Source organism: Octopus sinensis, linkage group LG4 (assembly GCF_006345805.1).
Source record: "Octopus sinensis linkage group LG4, ASM634580v1, whole genome shotgun sequence".
Taxonomy (NCBI): Eukaryota; Metazoa; Mollusca; class Cephalopoda; order Octopoda; family Octopodidae; genus Octopus; species Octopus sinensis.
The window spans coordinates 127,396,685-127,412,181 of record NC_043000.1 but is presented as its reverse complement, the minus strand read 5'-3'; the positions used below and the strand labels follow the sequence as shown (position 1 = coordinate 127,412,181).

The following is a 15,497-nucleotide window of genomic DNA, read 5'->3' as shown; positions in this document are numbered from 1 at the left end:
GATTATAATAAACAATTTGATTTAGATTATATGATAAAGGCAAAGAATTCTGCCAACTCTGTTAATAGTGAGTACTTTTATATTCTATTTTCTAAGAACCCCCTTGTTAACACGTTTATAGAGCATGCTTATCGATGTAAACATTGGCAGAAACATACCTTTGGTTCATATAAGTGATTTCTTCCATTCTGTTTAATTTGAACATTGATTTTTTTTCTTACATTTCACTTCCACTAGATATATCTATTTCCAAGCCTTTAAGCTTTTATTTTAATTCACATATTGCTCTTTATTTCTCCATTATTAGTTTTCTATTTATTCCTTTCTTTTACTCCTTCTCTTTCTATATATACATATATATATATACACACACACACACACACATATATATATATATATATATTATATATATAGTTAAGCCAAACATGAAAACACAGAGTAAACACTACAACGCGGGGATGTGGAACACACACAACAATAACAATAATAACAACCAATTACCTCCCTTTACTTGTCAACTTGTAAAATCATTCACTCATGAATTTCATTACAAACAACATGGACCAAATTTCTTCTTAAGAAAAAATATATATTCATATAAATTAAACATTATATCATGAATAGCGATTGTGAAACCGGTCGATACATTAAAGATTATATCATAACCATTTAAATGTGCGTATTTTCCTTTTTTTATTTTTTATATACATTACAATCCACCATGTGAGGACAACTGAAATTCCTCTTTCCTGTTACTACAACTATATATATATATTTGTTAAAGAGGAAAACAAATGCTAAGGCAAGACGAGCATCTCAAGTCATATATGTTATTATTATTAAAAAATTCAAAATCTTATAGCTGTTTCTCAGCTATGAGCTTGGAGCCTTGGTAATCCATTACAGCACTTACCAGCATACCTAGTCATTTAGATCCTCTTTCAATTAAACCCCCATATTTTGTGTGTGGGACACAAAACTCTACTTGTGAAGACCTGTTGAGGCAAGTGGAAATCAAAATCGAAATCGATCAACATCAATGGAAATTGTAGCTGTGATACCAGTGCCGGTGGGACGTAAGCGAACCATTCGAATGTGGCCATTGCCAGCGGTGCCCCGACGGGCCTCCATGCTGGTGGAATGTAAAAAACACCATCCGATCGTGGCCGTTGCTAGTCTCGCCTGGCTCCCGTGCCGGTGGCATGTAAAAAGCACCATTCGACTGTGGCTGTTTGCCAGACCCGTCTGGCACGTAAATAGCACCCACTACACTTACGGAGTGGTTGGCATTAGGAAGGGCATCCAGCTGTAGAAACATTGCCAGATCAGACTGGGCCTGGTGCAGCCTTCTGGCTTCCCAGACCCCAGTTGAACCGTCCAACCCATGCTAGCAGGGAAAGCAGATGCTAAATGATGATGATGATGATATATATATATCATGCGATTCACCAGACTATCAGATATTGTTATACATCACTGGTCACATGCTCTTTGCTTCATTTTAGCTTTTGAATGATGCCAGTCCACTTAAGGTGAACAGGCAAATATTCTTGCTGATGTGAAGGAGAAGGCTACTCTATTGAAGGGTTATTCATTTACAGCTGAGTGGACTGAAGCAACATGAAATGAAGTGCTTTGCTTAAGGACACAAACGTGCTGCTCAGTCTGGGAATTGATCCCACAATCTAGCAATTATGGCTGCAACACCACTAATCACTAGACCACACACATGCACACGTGCACGTGGGCACACGTGCATGTATGCACACACACACAATTATATTTCACACAATAATCTTGTATATATGATATTTATATTTCTGACAACAGTCATAAAGCAATAAAGCTATAAAGATGCTGACCTGGTCACACAAATCGTGTACACCTATTTTTTGTGACAAAAATAACGATACAATTATTTATTATACCTACCTACTTAAGCCACGTGAGGGTTTTTCTGTGTGGTCATTCAATTTGCTAAAAATGACAGTCTACTGTCTTTAAAATCACATCCTAAATAGCAGTCTTCTGTCTTGAAATCTTACCTTACAATATGAAGAACACATAGTAGTCCTAAATAGACTACTTGAAACGAAAGATAAAAAAATGTATAGTACAAAAGTACAAGATGGTCATGGTTGGAATTCCTTTTGATCAGTACTGAGCTGGGCTAAACAATAATATATCTATGTTGTGATGTAAATTACCTAGAGTGCTTTGCTAATTGTCTTCTATAACAATGTGGGATATTTATTGGCAGAGATATGATTTTCCTGTGTTGTGAAACCTGTTTAATCTACTGTGTATATTATTCATAATATTCCAGAATTTATAATTAGCTAAGCCGAGAAAAGTCTCATTATGTTAAAAATAATCTATAATTAGCCTGACAGCGTTTGGAGAAATATATCCGTAATAATATTGCCCACTCACTGATTCTTTTTTTAAAGTAGCTGAGAAATAAATTATTAATAACTTAATGTATAAAAGTAATAAATACAATGAATACACGGTAGAGATAAATCAGGGTTGGAGGTATTAATTGTGTATCAGATAAACACTGTGTGATCGTGATGATGATGATGATGGAGGTGGTGGTGGTGGTGATAGGGGTGATGATAGTTGTGATGAGGATGATGACGATTACAACAACATAGATGATGATGATGAGGAGGAGGAGGAAGAGTGTGATGATGACAGCAAGCTTTCAGAATAACATCCACAATAAGCACAGATGTGGCTATGTGGTAAGCCACATGGTTTTGGGTTCAATCCTACTGTGTGGCACTTTAAGCAAGTGTCTTCTACTATTGCTCCATGCTGAACAAAGCATATCTCTCTATATATATATTTGTATGTATGTATGTATGTGTGTGTGTGTGTGTGTGTATGTATATGTATATATATAGAGAGGGTGCGTAAGATATTTGAGGGCAGATTTATGTTTATAAAAAAAAGGGAACATATATAATAACAGATAACTTTATTTATCAAAAAATGCTATGAGGATAAAAATAAACCTTCTTTTCTATAATATTAAAGCCAACTTCAGCTTCAACAACTACTTCTTTATTAGATCTAAATCATCTACATGCTCAAATCAAGTAGTCCTGGTTCATTTTGGACATTACTCTGACTGTGGCAGCTTTCAAAGAATCTTTGGTGTTATAGGCATGTTCTTTGACGTCTCTCTCAACAATGCTTCATGTGTAATAGTCCAATGGATTGAAATTTGGGGAATTAGACCAAATGTTAGGGGTTATGTGATCATGAATATTTTTGGCCATCCATTCCTGTGTTACTAAAGCCATGTGTGATAGTGCAGAGTCTTACTGAAATGCATATGGCCTTCCATTGTATATACTGTCTATCTCATTTGAGAAAAACCAAATCAAATTTCCTGCTGGATTTTTCAGTTTATTTAAGCGCGTTTTAGATCTGTAGTGGTTTCTTTTGCTTTTTCTGACAAATTGACGTTTCCTCATCAAATAAGACTTATATCTGATGTCTTAGTCAACAACATTTCTGACTGTTCCTTCTGACACATGGAGATCTTTTGCAATTGACCTCATGGACTTTTGGGATTATAATCAAAGGTCTGTTGAACTTGCTGGATAAATTCAGGTGTTCTGTTGATATATTTCCATCTTCAGTCTTTAGCTCCTTACAAATTTTGTAGATGAAAGATCTGTCAACTTTTAAAAATCAAGATATTTCTAAATCGCTACACTCTGCCTTTATAACCACAATAACCACATGCTTATAACCACAATAACCACATGCTTATAACCACAATAACCACATGCTTCATTTCTTGAGCAAACTGAGGCTTTGCTATTATTATTTTCTGAAACAAATTATTATACAGAGTTAGCAAAACCTGCAGCAGTGACCCCCAAAAAGGTATGTCCTCAAATACCTTATACACCCTGAATATACGTATATATGTATGTATGTGTGTGTGTGTATATATGTATGTTTTTACACGTGCCACCAGCACAAGTGCCAGTAAGGCAATACTGGTAATGATCACGCTCGAATGGAGCTTTTTACGTGCCACTGGCATGGAAGCCAGTTTGCTGCTCTGGCAACAATCATGCTCAGATGGTGCTCTTAGCGTTCTACTAGCATGGATGCCAGTTATCGAATTTGATTTCAATTTATATTTATGTAAAAGTATGTATGCTATCATCATAACATACAAAGTGATGTGTGTGTATTCATATGTGTGTGAATGTTGACATTGCACAACTTCACTTGCCACCTTAGGAGCAAAACATTGATATGGTGATTGTCTTCAATATTGACATTACAACCAGTTGCTCTGTACTTTCAAAGAACTGTGAAATAAAATATCTTTAGCAATAGGAAGAGCACCCAGATGTGAAATACTGCTTCAAAGAATCCCCTTTCAACTCAGGCCAGTAAAGAAAAACATATATTAAACAAATAAGCAAACCAACAATGCATTCGTTATCTAGTTCTAGTGCTGTAAGATTTACATTATTTTTTCCTTGTTTTAATATTTATTTTTTTGGACACAAATTGATTTCAATGCATTTATCAGATAATAAAATGTTTTTCATTGTATGATATTTCCCATTTTTTATTTGCTGCACTCCTTCATCTACATAATATATGCTTAAATAACCCCAAAACAAAATGTCTTCCTAGACAACGGAAAATTCACAAATCCCCATGGTTGCTGTTATCTGAGAAGTATGTTGTAACAGTAACTTTAATATTTATCCTTCTTTCGTAGAAATAGATAATATATTTTTCTTTCTACTCGATTCCCTAACACAGCAGGCATGATCCATTAAAGTTTACTGATGATAAGGGCAATGATAATAGAGCTTTCAATATTTTTTACATCCGACCTTTATGGCTGAAATTAGCAAAATCATGTTTTTGTTTTTTTAAGCTATAAGGGGGACAACACTGTGAAGCTAAGAGAATATCTGTATATGATACTGGTGCAGGCATAGCTGTGTGCTTAAGAATTTTGTTCTCTACTGTCAGGGGTTTTGGGTTTAGTCCTTCTGCATGACACCTTGAGCTAGTGAGCTTGTGAGTGAAGTGGTAGATGGAAACTGAAAGAAGTCTATCATATATATGTATATATGATAGGCTTCTTTCAGTTTCCATCTACGTGTGTGTGTGTGCATGTATATGTATGTATACATGTATAAATATATGTATGTGTGTGTGTATATATATATCTCATCGCCATCATCATTTAACATATGTTTTCCATAATGGTATGGGTTGGATGACTGAAAACTGGCAAGTTGGGGAGCAGCACAACTTCCAATCTGATTTCGCATGCTTTCTACAGGTGGATGCCCTTCATAATGCCAAGTATATATATATATATATATATATATATATATATATAATATATATATATATATATATATATATATATACAGGATACGATGGGTAAATTGTCACCATTTTATATTTTTAATTTCACACATGCGCATTGTTTGCTTTTGATTTTGTCGACTACACAATATAGTAGGGTCAGTTGGGTACTGTCTGTGAGAAAAACAGCACCATGACACAATTCACTCTGCCAGAAATTTCAAAACAACATGCTCTAATGCTGAGCATTTGTGCCGGAAGCTCCATTACAAACATCTCAGAGCATTTGGGTGTCAATCTGAGGACAAGGCAATCTGAGGACAAGGCAATCTGAGGGCAAGGCAATCTGAGGACTATGCACTGCCTAGTCTAGGAATTGAAACCATGATCCTGTGATTATGAGTTCAACACCCTAACCACTTGGTCACCTCTCCTTCTCCTGTCGAAAACAAACCTCAGAAAATTTGCTTCCCTTTAAAGTAAAATAATTCTGCAATCCCTATTTTTTTTTTCTTGCTTGTAAAACACAAAGAGGAGGCATTGTAAAATGCCATTCTGTGAAAGGTGATGCTCAGCTACAAAAGGTTAACAACTATTGTCTTAGAATAAACAGAACATTCTGCAAAACTAATTGTTATAATAACGAGTTTCTGAGACAGTAAGACAATGTTCCATTTATTTTAACATCCAGTTTCTTTTGGAATATCTTCAGATTTAGATATAATTGCAGACAAGACAACAATGACCTATTTCATAGTAGATGTATGCTTGTCATGATTCCTTCAGATTTATTATAAATGGTTTGAAAAACACAGAAGAAAATATAGGTCTAAAGAGGAGATTTATGTTGTGGCTATTTGTTTCTTTGTGTGTGCATGTTTGGTATTTGTCTGGATCATGTGACAAGACAATAAATCTACAATGGCATTGTATAATTGTTTCTTTTTTGGCAATTTTGCAAACTTTGCTGAACATTAATCTTGAAATGTTCGGTTAACCCCCAAAATAGAATAGGATTGATTTGTACAATGCAAATTTAATTTCTTTGTTGAGAAGAGACATGAAGCAGTCAAGGTTTTCAACTTCAAAATGATTATTATTGCTATTTAGTCCAACGGAAAGAAGAACTTTATTACTCAAGGGACTACCTTTAAATGTTAAGGAAATAATGCAAATCAATATTAGTGAGATTGTGTGCTTGTGTGTGTGTGTGTGTGTGTGTGTGTTTGTGTGTGTATAAACACATAACTATATTTAATGTTTGTTTTTATGTGAAGTTATATATAAAAACAATTTCACGTTAAAATGAAGGATCACTTTATACTGTTTTTTAGTAGAATATGTATGTGTTATTTTCCCCTCATATATGTGTGTGTATGTGTGTGTGTGTGTGTGTGTGTGTGTATATATAATATATATTGTTTATAACAAATAGTGAAGTGAACTCAGTGTATTATATGGGGCATAATTATATTTATTTGGTTGATACTCTTTGCTTTAAGTTTTCTCAATATTAAAACTTCATTAATAATAATCATCTTGCTTTTCTGTGTTTTATACATATGATATTGAAAACATATAAAAATACTTTTGTATATGAATTATTGGATGCATCACATTTTGCATGTGATAACTCAATGGATGAATTTATGATTATTTTCCTAACTCTTTCTGGCAGTCAATCAAATCTCAATGACCTGTTATGTGTTTACAAATATTTTGGGCTTGAAATAGTCAGCTGGGAGCCAGCTATCAAATGTAGGCTGCAAATAATGACCAATACTCTTTTTAGTGGTAATTCAGGCCAACAAAATAATTGTACATATTCTTTGGAGAGGTGCTAAATGTTCATATGTAAACTATCAGGAATGGAGACTGGGGAAATTCTGTCTTATGCCTCTAATCTCTTAAAGATCCCTTAAATATCTAAGAAGCTGGCAACAACTGATAATTTTAAGGGATTTTAATGATGACTCAGTATCTGTATTTGCATGTGTGTATATATATGATGTCATCATCATCATCATAATTTAACGTCCGCTTCCCATGCTGGCATGGGTTGGATGATTTGACTGAGTGCTGGCAAACCAGATGGCTGCACCAGGCTCCAATCTGATCTGGTAGAGTTTCTACAGATGGATGCCCTTCCTAACACCAACCACTCCGAGAGTATAGTGGGTGCTTTTATGTGCCACTGGTACGAGGGCCAGTCTGGTGATACTGGCAACGACCATGCTCAAATTGTGTTTTTTTATGTGCCACCTTATATAAAATTATTCATCTGTTATCCATTTATATATTTTTAAAATGTATTCTAAATTTTGATTTCTTCCACTCCATCATCTACTCAGGGTCCATCACTACCTTTATAAATAAATAAAAAATTGTTTTCAATTTTCTAATAAATATCTTTGTTCTTCATTTCAGGCTGTCATGAAAAAGCTGGATGCTGAAGGAGAAAGCATCAAAGCAGATCTTACCACTGGAGAACAGTTACTGGCTGAGAATGATGCTCCAAATTTTGTGGCCAAGAAAGCTGCAGAACTAAACAGAAAATGGACTGCTACCATCAAAGAAGCCGAAGAAAAATATCAAAAACTTATGGTAATTCTTTACATATATATACTCTCTTTCTCTGTCTCTCTCTTAATCCTTTCTGCTATAATCACAAGACCTAAAATTTTTATGGGTGAGGGATTAAGTCAATTATGTCAACTCCAGTATGCAACTGGTACTTAATTTATTGACCCCCCCACCACAAAGGATGAAAGGCAAAGTCGACCTCGGTGGAATTTGAACTCAGAATGTAGTGACGGGTGAAATACTGCTAAGCATGTCATCCAGTGTGCTAATGATTCTGCTAGCTCCATGCCTTTGTCTCTCTCTTAATAATGAAAGTTAAACACCTTAGTTTAGAGTAAATCTGTTGACACACATCACACACACAAATATATCCAACCCATGCCAGCATGTAAACTGGATGTTAAATTATGATTACACGCATGCATTCATATTCACACACATACAGTGGCACACACACACACATATGTATGTATATTTGTTTGTGTGTATTCTCATCTTCCCATAGCAGGATTGTTGCAAATGAGCATCACCATCATACAGGCAGTGTCACTTCTTTCCAGACCAACCATAAAAAAAAAAAAAACATTACTTTGCTTGGAAACAGGTGAACATTAATGGTTGGAAGAATTCTATGTGACCCATACATATGGCTTAGTAGTTAAGAGTGTTGGGCTCATGATCGTAAGATTGTGGTTTCGATTCCTGGACCGAGAGATGCATTGTGCTCTTGAGCAGAATACTTCCTTTCACATTGCTTCAGTCCACTCGGCTGGTAAAAAATTACTAATCCTGTGACAGACTGGTGTCCCATCCAGGAAAAAATATGTGCACCCAAGAAACCAGGAGACTGGTCCTATACTCCTTATGGAGAAGTGTAGACTAATCATGCAAGCATGGAATAGTGGACAGTCATCATCATCATCATCATCATCGGACAAGAGAACATAAATGCTCAGCTCAATTATCTTTGCAACCTGAATATATAATTGAATATCAATAGGATGCAATTTGAAGGAGATTTAGCTGTTATTTCTTACACTTGAAGTGACTGCATAGAAGTACCCTTTTTGGCTCAAGTACTGATAGAAGGGTGTTTATTTTGAAAATGTTAATCCTGTTATAAACCATACTGCAAACCTGCCCAACCAATGCTGTTATGTCAAAATAAAAGTAGCAATAATAATAATGATGGTGATTATTATTATTATTATTATTATTATTATTATAATTATTGAGTGAGAGAGCAGTGCATGCCATCAAAGTGACACTGGGGTAAAATATACGAAGCCCAGTATACCCATCATGACTACCTGTCTGATAAGGGTACACCAGGCACATGCATCACAACCATATGTGCATGACATAGTGATCTCATATCAAGATTAACAGTGCATGACCTTACAGGTGAGGCCCAGTTAGAATTCTTTTCCTGTCGAGTAGCTCATCCCACTCAAAAAGTCTCTGAATAAGGATTGTTTAAGGATGTTGAACGAAACACCTATGTTTCCAAAGGTGAATTATCCAAACCCCAAAGAATTCCTCTCAACACATAGCTATGATGCTCCCCTGCTACTTCTGTTCGTGATCAGAGATGCATGTATCATCAGCCACTAAGGGACATGGTCAACTGGTTAAGGTCAAACAACTGACAAGCAAATCTGTGGCATTGAGCAGAATATTTGCTGTAGCCCATCTTTTATACCAAGACAAAACAATGTACATGATAACACTTCCAATCAGTTAAGATCAGAAGCCATGAGAGCCCCTGCCTGGTACTGTTATATGGATGCAACAGCATGCTAATGATTCTGCCAGAATCATTAGCATGCTGGCCGAAATACTTAGCATTTCGTCTGCCGCTACATTCTGAGTTCAAATTCCACTGAGGTTGACTTTGCCTTTCATCCTTTTGGGGTTAATAAAATAAGTACCAGTGAAACACTGGGGTCGATGTAATCAACTCATCCTCTCTCCCAAAATGGCTGCCCTTGTGGCAAAATTTGAAACTCTTTACTTTTCATCCTTTTGGAGGTTAATAAATCAAGTACCAGTTGTGTACTGGGGTGGATCTAATCAACTGGCTCCCTCCCCAAAATTTTTCGGGCCTAGTGCCTAGAGTAGAAAAGATTATTATAATAATTATTATTATCATTATGAAGGCAGTGAGCTGGCAGAATTGTTAGCATACTGGGTGAAATGCTTAGCAGTATTTAATCCGTCTCTACGTTCTGAGTTCAAATTCCACTGACTTTGCCTTTCATTCTTTTGGGGCTGATAAATTAGGTAGCAGTGAAACACTGGGGTTGATGTGATCAACTATCCTCCTCCCCTCAAATTACAGGCCTTGTGCCTATAGTAGAAAGTATTATTATTACGATATTTGTCACACCTTGAAAAAAAATTGCATATAAGTATATATTCAAATGTACTTAATTCTTTGTGATCATGCACACTTTTATATTAGTTTGTTAGTCAACGACACAAACATATATAGACATACCCATGTAAACTCTATATAATATATACATGTGTGTATGTATACTATACTGACACACATTTACTGTACTTTCATTAACAATGTCACACACATACACAAATATAAATAAGTTAATAATACAGTGTTTGCATATTGACTTCAATTGTTCCTGACATGCATATATATATATATATATATATATATATAGAGAGAGAGAGAGAGAGAGAGAGAGAGAGACTGAGACTCTCTCTCTCTCTCTCTCAAACACACACACACTGTTATAATACTATACAGTGGTTCTATACTTTTACCTAATTATATCCTACCTGTACATACACACATACACACACACTTACCTATGCATTGATTTATAGTTTATATACTAACTTCTCTGTTTGCTCTCACTTTCACCCCAACACACACATACACTCTTCATCTCCCACTCTCTCATACATGTTTCAATTATTGTTACACACACACACATTCGTTTTTGAACTGTTGATACTTATATACACACATATATACATACACATTTTGGTACAAATAGCCAACACATATTTGGATGTTTGTAACTGACAATAATATATCCACAGGTTACACATACAACTTTTTGAATTATTCATACCCCGCCCATCTACCCAGACATACACATAGAAACCCAGACACACCCCTTACACAATTTTTACTTAACTTTCTATAAACATTTTATAGTTGACAACACAAAACATTTTCCAATCTTCAAATACTATTCATAGATTTTCTTTTTCTTTCCTTCATTAAAACTTTATCTTATGCCTTTTCATGCTCACACTTCCTTGCCTTAATCAACAGAGCTTAAACAAACTAACTTATTCTCGTGGGTTCTCACATAAAGTGGGACATATTATGTTGTGAAGAGTCTCTTTTAATGAATAGGCAGTGAATGGTGTATGTGTGTGTTGCATCCATATATGTATATATGAAAAGTTGTGTGTGTTTCTTTTTTTCTTCTCTTTCTTTATAACTGAGTGCATGAAAGTTTGAAAGTCATAACAAATCACAATATTTTTTCTTGTTATGTTTTGAGAGAGAGATATACATATTTAAATGCTAAAATGAAAAAACGCAAATTGTGGTGTCTCCTGAGATGATATATCTCACATGAGTGGATTGTTACCTGGATTTATGGATTAGAGGGGAACATATATATATATATATTATATATATATATATGCGTTGGTTGACAATGTACTGGATCTGATAAACTTGTAAGTAGTTTTATTTATTTATTTTTGTCATTATTATAATTTTTCAGTTTAAAACAATACAAGCCAGTGTTTGTGTGTAGGTGCGTGAGTAGGTGTATTATGCATGAATTAAGGAATGCCAACTGTTGAAGTTAAGAAGTTAGAATGTTAGAATACACTGGAAGAGAACTTAACTCTTAAGCATATAGATATACATTTGCACACACACACACACATATATATGCATGTGTATGTATGTATATATTTGTGTGTGTGTATATATATATACACACATATGTATATATATGTGTGTATATATAGGTATATATATATATGTATGTATATATAGATATATATATGTATATATAGATATATATGTATGTATAGATATGTATGTATATATATAAATGTGTAAATATTTATCTATCTATCTATCTATATATATATATATATATATATATACTCATTTGAATCTATATATATACACACACACACACACACACACATATATTTATTTATGTATGTATAAATATATGTGATTTGGGGTGTTATTGTTTTTACATTTTCAATAGACACAATGTGAACAAACATAATATTGAACAAATTCATGTGTTCAAATCTGCAGAAAGCATTTTTTATTGTTTTAAGCAATTGCCTTAAGCAAAACTTTTTTAGATACATCTCTTGAGTAGTGCTACAAGAAGGATAATATTTATGAAGCGCACTTTTATAAATTCCTGGCTAAATTAGTCTTTGACTGTTGCTTTTCTGTAAATGCATGTGTATAAAGATTTTTACAAATATTTTTTGATATCTTTTATCTTTTGCTTGTTTAAATCATTAGACTGCGGCCATACTGGGGCACCGCCTTGAAGAATTTTTAGTTGAATATATCAACCTCATTACTTTTTTTTAAAAGCCTGGTATTTATTCTGTTGGTCTCTTTTGCTGAACTGCTAAGTTATGAGGATGTAAATGCACCAGCACCAGTCGTTAAGCGGTGTTGGGGAGACAAACACAGACACAAAGATGCACACATAGATACATACATATATATGATGGGCTTTCAGTTTCTGTCTACCAAATTCACACAAGGCTTTGAGACACAGAGACACACATATAGATATATATACATATATACGATGGGCTTCTTTCAGTTTCTGTCTACCAAATCCACTCAAGGCTTTGGTCAGTCTGGGGCTATATTAGAAAACACTTGCCCATGGTGCCATGGACTGAACCTGGAACCATGTGGTTGAGAAGCAGGCTTCAGTCACAATATTTGTAAAACGATGTACTTAAATTTAAAAAAAAAATAATTATCCATCATATTTTGGAAACTTTATAGAAATAAGTTGATTAACACAGAACTGCTGGGAGGAATATATATTCTTTTATTCTTTTATGTATTTCAACCTAAAGGCTGTGACCACACACATATAGATACCCACACATATGACAGGTTTCAGGACGTCACGAACGGTGTAAACAACATGAAATACGTGAACAAACGTGTTAAATACATAAACAGTGAGACATTCCAAGTATATATATATGAGTTTGTGTGTGTGTATATGTTTATATATATATGTGTGTGTGTGCATATACACACACACACATATGTACTTGTAGAAAAACACAATTATTTCTCTTTCTTTTGTTTTTATCTGTTGCATTAATATGTTAGTATGAATGGGTGATCATGCACCATGGCAGAATTCCTATGTACATGCATTTGTGTCAAGTACATGCATCTGTCATAAATATCTGGGATTAAATCTTCTCAATAAGATTAACATTTCTCAAACTGTTCACCTCATCTTTAAAGCTGACACATGTTTTAATTTTAATATTTACATTTACAAGGCAATGAGCTGGCAGAGTTATTAGCATGTTAGGTAAAATGCTTAGCTGTATTTCGTCTGGCTTAATGTTCTGAGTTCAAATCCTGCCAAAGTTGACTTTACCTTGCATCCATTTGGGGTCATCGACTTATCCCACCCCTGAAGATGCTGATCTTGTGCCAAAATTTGAAACCAATATTTACATCTATAAGGCTGTGAGCTGGCAGAGTTTTTAGCACACGAAGCAAAATGCTTAGCAGTATTCTGTCTGGTTTAAAATTCTGCTGAGGTTGACTTTACTTTTCATCCTTTTGGAGATCAATAAATTTAGTACCAGTCAAGTACTGGGGTTGATTTGATCAATTGTCCCCCTCCCCAAATTTACTGGTCTTGTGCCAAAATTTGAAATCAATATTTACATTTGGCACGTAAAAACACTCATTGCACTCTTGGAGTGGTTGGCATTAGGAAAGGCAGTCAGTGGTAGAAACCACGCCAAATCAGACATGGAGTCTGGTGCAGTCTCTTAGCTTACCAATCCTGGTCAAATCGTCCAACCCTTGCCAGCATGGACAATAGATGCTAGAGAAGGATGATGATGATGACTACATTTTGATCAGTTTGATCACCAAGCATTATCTACGGTCTTATTCCTGGATGTGCACATAATCCCGAATTTAATTGAAACTAGGAACATATATTCGTTTACTAGACCTCTAATACATCTGTAGTTAACACTGCAATTTACTGAAAGATAGATTCTAAGTAACCTAAAAAATTCAGCATTATTTATGTGTAGATGTTTCTTGTGGAAGACAGTGCTGTTTTGCTTACAAACACATTTAGTTTAACTGAAGCAGCCTTCTTTCATTTTTAGTACTAATGACAATAAAATTTAGAGTTTTATACTCTGTTATTTAGGACTTGTGGAAATCATAACAGTAAATATTAAATAAGAGAATACAAGTCTTAAATAAAAGTGTGTGTGTGTATGTGTGTGTGTGTGTATATATATATATATATATATATATGTATATATTCTCTTCTCTTTTACTTGTTTCAGTCATTTGACTGCAGCCATGCCGGAGCACCACCTTTAGTTGAGCAAATCAACCCCCCAGGACTTATTCTTTGGAAGTGTAGTACTTATTTTATCAGTCTCTTTTGCCGAACCAGCATTGGTTGTCAATTGATGTTGAGGGGAGATACACAGACACACAAACATACACACACACACATACATACATTGCCATGTTGATTCGTTAGCTCCTGCATGCATTTTTTTTCTCTCCTTGTTTCTCTCCGTGTTTCTTTTCTGTGTATCTTTCTGTTGAAGAGCGTAGGCTCGAAATGTAAAAGACTTGTTTTATTTCTATTCCTGAGCGCCATACTAATACAATTGTTTGTTTATACTCCACCTGCCTTCGTCTTTTGTTTATTTTCGTAAAGCTTCCTGTTATATATATGTATACACAGAGTGGAGCTTAAGTAGGTATTCAGTTATGAAAAAAGAAAACGTATGCAATACTCATTTATTTTGTATCAAATAAATTAAGTTACGATAAAAGTATGATAGCTATGATAAATGTATTAATATGATAAATGACTGAAAATATCAAAAATGAGGCTAACTAATTTAATGTGCTAATAATTTTAATGACTTAAGTATAATTACATTCATGTGATACTTACGGTATGCCTACCTATACACTCCCATGTATGTATATAAACGTATTACACACACACACACACACATATAAAGTGCAGGCTTGGCTGTGCGGTAAGAAGTTTGCTTCCCAATCACATGGTTCCAGGTTCAATCCCACTGTGTGGAAACTTGGACAGGTGTTCTCTACTACAACCTCTGGCTGACCAAAGCTCTGTGAGTAGATTTGGTAGATAGATGGAAACTGAAAGAAGTTTGTGTATTTGTGTGTGTCTTTGTATCTGTGTTTGTCTCCCATCACTGCTTGACAACCGGTGTTAGTGTGTTTATATTCC

General features: G+C 34.7%; 1 protein-coding gene across 9 annotated transcripts in view; it reads left to right on the top strand.

Annotated features, from left to right (window-relative positions):
• Positions 1–15,497, top strand: part of LOC115210341 (nesprin-1) — an 870,646-nt gene that overhangs the window by 236,709 nt on the left and 618,440 nt on the right. For all 9 annotated transcript variants that reach the window (XM_036502466.1, XM_036502469.1, XM_036502465.1 and 6 more), the window contains one exon: positions 7,795–7,971. In XM_036502466.1, coding sequence (XP_036358359.1) covers positions 7,795–7,971 — 177 coding nt within the window. The remainder of the gene's footprint in view (positions 1–7,794; positions 7,972–15,497) is intronic.